Source organism: Varanus komodoensis, unplaced genomic scaffold (assembly GCF_004798865.1).
Source record: "Varanus komodoensis strain SLA01 unplaced genomic scaffold, ASM479886v1 scaffold26, whole genome shotgun sequence".
Lineage (NCBI taxonomy): Eukaryota > Metazoa > Chordata > Lepidosauria > Squamata > Varanidae > Varanus > Varanus komodoensis.
This window is the reverse complement of record NW_025335684.1, coordinates 3135842-3141659: the sequence shown is the minus strand read 5'-3', so window position 1 is coordinate 3141659 and position 5818 is coordinate 3135842. Positions and strand designations below refer to the sequence as shown.

Here is a 5818-nt window from a genome sequence, read left to right as displayed (position 1 = left end):
TCTCTCTCTCTCTCTCTCTCTCTCTCTCTCTCTCTCTCTCTCTGTCTGTCTGTCTGTCTTTCTTTCTTTCTTTCTTTCTTTCTTTCTTTCTTTCTTTCTTTCTTTCTTTCTTTCTTTCTTTCTTTCTTTCTTTCTCCCCGCCCCTCCGTTTGTCTCGCTGCAGGCCTCCAGGTCCTCCGGGGCAAAGATGCAGCTGCTGGAAACCGAATTTTCCCAGTCGGTCCGTGAGCTGATCGACCTCCACCTGCTCCGCCAGGACAGCATCCCGGCCTTCCTCAGTGCCGTCACTCTCGACCTCTTCAGCCGCCAGACCGTGGCTTAGACTCCGTCCACGGCTGGGCTTTGGCCTTTGCCGTTGGTTTTATGACCCCCACAGAGTGTGCATGGCTCTTGGGTGTTACCGAAACATTGTGAATAAACAAACATGTATTGCATTTAATAAACAATTAATAAACAAGCAATACGAGCAACAGGGTCTCCGGTGCTTTTCTCGTGGCTGATGCACGGAGAGTCGTATCCGCTTGTTGGATCTCTGGGCCCGTGGCAGCCCAGCAGTGGGAGTGGAGAAAGGCCCGGAAGGAACACAGACATGGCGGCCTGTTCTCACCCCTGGCCCGTTCCTGCGCTGCGTGATGCTTCTTGAAGGCCGAGGATCTGCGAGGAATATCACCTGCTTAGACACACCTTTAAAAAGAGGGAATAGGCCAGGTGGGCACCATGTGGCCCTCCAGATGCGTTGGGCTACAGCGTCCCTCTGCCTTGGCCATCGTAGCCGGCGGAGCTGTAGGCCAAGCATCTGTGGAGGCCCCCTGTGGCCCAGTCCTGCAACAGGGAGCCAGGTGGCTGCTGAGGTTCTGCCCCAAGATCCCGGCTGAACCTTGCCAAGCATCGTGGCTCTCGCGTTCCAGCCCAGCTTGGAATCGGAGAAAGGACAAAGGCCGAGACGTTTCCCCTGATCCTTCAGGAATTTGAACATCCAAGCCCTTCCTGCTCACCCCCTTTTTTCTTCTGATCCAATGCCACTCGAGTGTCTTCTTTCGCTCCTGACTTCTCAGATGGTCCCTGAAATCCCAGGAGCGGTTCTGTCCCCGCTATGCATCCCGCCCAGGGGAGGCATCGGGATTTGCATCCACCCCTCTGCAAAGCACGGAGCCGCAGCTTTTGCTCACGCTCTTCCATCAGTTTTGAAGGGGCTGTGGCAGGGTTTGTTTTTTAACAACCAAAATAGTCTATCGTGTCAAGATGGTTTAGGGGATTTTGCAAATACGGTGTCACTCGTGCCTTGATGTTGTGTGAGCATCGTTTCCAGGAGCCGCCGCTTCGCCTCTTCCGCAGCACTGCAGCGCCGGGAACGATAAGGGATGATGGATGATGGTGCTCAGACTGATATTACCACACAAAGAGAAGGGCGCCTTCCTCACCAGCAAGGCTGTCGTTTTTCTTAGCGGCATCTTATTAGGGGCAAAGACGAAGCAAACATGTCCCGTGATTCCACTGAGCCTTCCATTGGCCGCCCTGTGTGGAAAAGCGATGCAAAGCAGAGCTAAACACTGTTGTCCGCAACTTAATCCAAGACTCAGTAATAGTTTTATTCTTTGCTTCTTTGTTTGTTGAAAGAAATCTTGTTTGGCCCCTCAATTAAAAAGGCAAGCAACTGCTCTTTAGAAGGCCAGATGCTGAAGATGAAGCTCAAATGCTTTGGCCACCTGATGAGAAGGAAGGACTCCCTGGAGAAGAGCCTGATGCTGGGAACAATTGACGGCAAAAGAAGGAGGGGACGGCAGAGGATGAGGTGGCTGGATGGAGCCACGGAAGCAGTCGGCGTGAGCTTGGGTGGACTCCGAGGACGGTGGAGGACAGGAGGGCCTGGAGGAGTGTTGTCCATGGGGTCACGATGGGTTGGATGCAACTTTGCGAGCAGCAACAACAACAAATGAGCTGAGTTTCAGAGAGGTGAGGTCACAAAAGGCTTCTGGTAACATCCCACAAAGGTCTTCAGGGCTGGTGATGAAGGACAACCTGCTGGAAAGGTGGTCTGAGTGACCACTTTGTGCGGATGGAAGTCCTCTCCATGGCAGCGGGGTGGGGTGTCCGCATGTCCACATGCAGTGCAGTGGATTAAAGCCTTTTTTAGGATCCTAGTCACAGATAACGATAAATCTCACTCTGGGGGTTCCCGTCAGGGTTTGAGGATGCTCAGATGGTGGACAAAGGCTAGGACAAAGGAATCAGAACAGAGCAGCCTCAGGAGAGAGGCCGGCCTGACGCGTGGAGGAGACCTCTTCCAAGCAGCAGCGGCAGAAGGAGCCTTCTCAGACACGCACGCACATCCAGAACTCAGCCCTGGTCTCAGTTTGCCAGCACCCTGTCTGATCAGTGGAAGCGATATCTCTGCAAAGACCCTTCTCTCTCATCCAAGGAGAACCCACTTAGAAACACAGAAACAGAGCGAGTCGGAAGGGGCCTCCCGGGCCATCTAGTCTGACCCCCGGCTCCAGCCGGCTCTTGTTGAAGGAAGCCAGCTTCATTCTTTATCTCAGGCCCAGCTCTAGAACACATGGATCAGGGCCTTGGTGTCCAAGCAGATTGGCTCCACCAACAGAGATGCAGAAGACGGGGGCGACATTCCACCGCTAGAGGATCCAGTTTGGAAATTCATGACATCAGGAACAGCCTCCTCTCCCATCCCAGCAACGATCCAGAGGAGAAGCTGCAACTTGGGGGTGCTGAGCGACGACATGGTCCAAAGTTTGGCCATAGCTCTTCTGTCCAAGAACAATATCTTGGATGAACAAGCAGAAGTTCTTGGGCCTCGTGGAGAGAGTCTCACATCCATGGTCTTTGGAGCTTCTGTGGAAAAGCCACAAATTCGTCCTGAGTCTCAGTGGGGGCAGCAGAAGGAAAGGCTCTTCTGCTGGTGGTCCTGCCCCCACCCCAACCCCGGACGGCCCTCCCAGGGGAACCTCCGCAGGGCCCACGGCGCTAGCTTTTAGCACCGGCCTGCATCTTTCCTGTTCTCCCGGGCTTTAAAAATATTTAAAAACATGTTAAAACTATTCTAGCAAATATATTTAGGAGGTTTTGCCTCCCATTCGCAGCACTGTGTTTTAGGCCTTGCTGACCCATTTATTAGTTTTATATTGTGGATTTTATTGTGATTTTATCTGCAGTATTACTTTTCTGAAATGCCTAGAGAAATTGAATGAATAAATAAATAAAACAGCCTGTTAAAGTCAGACCTTTTCCACCAGGGAACCATCTCACACGGAGATCTGGCCGTTCTGAGGAGACGGTGAATACGGTCCTGAAATGACATGGCGGGTGTGAAGAGGGAGACGGACACCCTCCTGTCTTCCGACTAGGACACATCATGGCACACCCAGATCTTCCCTTTTGTGGTGCCAGCGTGCAGAAAGACACCTCAGGGCCCGGCCGAGCCTCAATTCCAGCAAGACCGCCGAATATCCAGCCGGAACCCAATGTATTATGCGAAAACCTTGCAGTCCAACAGAAGTAATCTGAGGAACCTTTCCCTAGGGGCTTACCCACTCTTTAAGAGGTTCCTGAGCACAGTCCCTCAGGGAGAGACTCAGTGGGGAGCTGGCACCTGCAAAGAGCCTATTTATTTCAGCTCCCGGCTTCTTATTTAGGGCTCCAAGCGGAGAAACCCAAAATGGGGCCCCTGTCCTGATCAAGCCAGTCGTTTTCTGTCGCTCTGCAATGGGCCATCCTGGTGTCCTAACTACAGGACTCCAGAAAGGGCTGCTTTATTTTGTTCTCCTTCCTTTCCTTTGCATTCTTCTACTTCTGCCAGGCCTCCTTTCTCAGGCGTAAGCACCTGGGGACTCTGGGGTAAGCACTGCCCCCTCCTACACCCTGCCTCTCTGTTCCAGGGGAGACTCTTCCCCACCGCTTCCCCGAGTACGGAAATCTGCTGTCGAGCACAGAATTTCTGCGTCCAGTTCAAAGCCCAGGGCCCCTGCTTCTTGCTGGCGAATTCGCTTTGAGCTAATGCTCTCCTAGGGAATGCAGCCTCTTCGCTTGAGGTCAGGAACAGCCACGTGGCTACAGGGGTATGAAGAAAAGGAAGGGTCTGCTCCGCACCTCTCCTTTCAAGAAGGGGCCATGCGCTCCGTGGCAGCGCTGGGCAGCCTGAGCGGCAGCGTTCTTGGCGTCGTGGCCGACGGCAGACGGTCCCCCCTCCCTCCTCCTCTCTCCTGCTCTGGGTTGCTTCGAGCCCCGGTGTGAAGATGGATTGCCTGCACACTGTGCCGAGGGAGCGCGCCTGATTCTGATGCAGGGCGCGGCAGCCAGAGCCGACTTCATAAGTCGGGGGAAAATGAATCGTGACGTCAGCCTCTCGTGGTTCCTCAGCCGACACAACGACAAAGCTGCAGCTGCCGCTGCAAGACGGTTCCACCTGCTTCTTGTGGGAGAACAAAGTAATTAAAAAATTTGCAAGAAAGCCGCTATCTTGACTAAACAGAGGTAGCGGGGAGCAGGCGGCTGTAAGCAAAGTTGGAAATCGACAGAGAGCCTCCTACCTCTCGGGCCGCGGATGCCCAAAAGTTAAACTGGCGATGAACCGGATGCAGGAAGCACAGCAAGAGGATTTTTCCGCTCAGGTGCATGGTCCGCATTGGCCAAACTTCCACCGTTTACTCGCAGGGTGAGCTTTTTGGCTCCGTGCCCACCCTCTTCTTACTTTGGTGATGGGATCACGGCTGCACACGCACTCCCATGCCTCGGGTCGGTGGTCTGAGTGGTGCAGAGTCCGCATGAGCCCGGAGGCCCCCGGGAGTTCTGCGCACTGCTTCTTGGGGGCACGTTCCCTTTCATGACTGCCCCCTCCTGCTCATGCTGGGTCATCATTAAGCCCTGAGCACAAGCTCTCGAGGGGTTTAGCAAAAGCGCCCTGTCGCAATATCGATAGCACAAGCGGAGAACAGCCCCAGTCTCCTGTTTCCAGGGCATCCCAAGAAAGAGGACGTCTGGACAGATGTTCTTGGAAATGCACCCTTCTTGGAAATCTTCTCTTATCAGTGATGAGCTAAAGTCAAGGCTGAGCATAGGAACTCTGTCTCTGTGCGGGATCAGACCCACACCCTGTGAATACGTCCCAGAATGACGAACCAGGTTCCTCCCAAGGAACACGGGAGGTGAAGTCAGTGGTCTCCTGATGTCTCTCACCAGCAATGGACATGAAGGAGCATGGATCGTTTCCCTGAACATGGAGGCTTTGTTAGGCCAACGGGGCTAGCAGCCCCCACAAGCCTTTTGTCCTCCTCCTGCACGGGTTTGCATAATTCCAGTTTAAAGACATCTGCTCTCGTGGCCGTCACACCAACTGTGGCGCCAAATCCCATGAAGACATCTTGCAGGGTAAAGAATGCCCCTCTGCCCGGAGGCTGCTGCCCATGGGTTTCATCTGAAAGAAGTAGAAAGGGAGAACAGGTTTGTCCTTCGCCTTTCTTCTTCCCATTTCTTCGGTCAACTGTCCTCTGGAAGTAGTGAAGGCTAACAGAAGTGAAGAAGGGTCTGCTGCCTTGTTTGGCCCTTTATCTGGTACTCTGGGGAGTCCTTCTCTGAGCGTGGAGTATTCTTCATCGGCTTCTCTAATCCACAGTACAGATAGTGAACTAATGATCTGAATGTACATTCATGCATAGAGGAAATGCCCCTGCCCAGGCACGAGAAGAAAGTATCGGGAGATGTAGGGAACCTCCATAGTTTGCTGGAAGGAAGGAAGGAAGGAAGGAAGGAAGGAAGGAAGGAAGGAGATGGGAGGGAGGGAGGAGATGGGAGGGAGGGAGGGAGG

The 5818-nt window shown here is 53.5% G+C and overlaps 1 protein-coding gene across 1 annotated transcript in view; it reads left to right on the top strand.

The window, feature by feature from the left end:
- Positions 1-470, top strand: part of MAD1L1 (mitotic arrest deficient 1 like 1) — a 365974-nt gene extending 365504 nt beyond the window's left edge. The window contains exon 18 of the mRNA XM_044433287.1: positions 164-470. Within this exon, the coding sequence (XP_044289222.1) occupies positions 164-322 (159 nt within the window). The 3' untranslated portion in view covers positions 323-470. The remainder of the gene's footprint in view (positions 1-163) is intronic.
- The last annotated feature ends 5348 nt before the right edge of the window (positions 471-5818 follow it).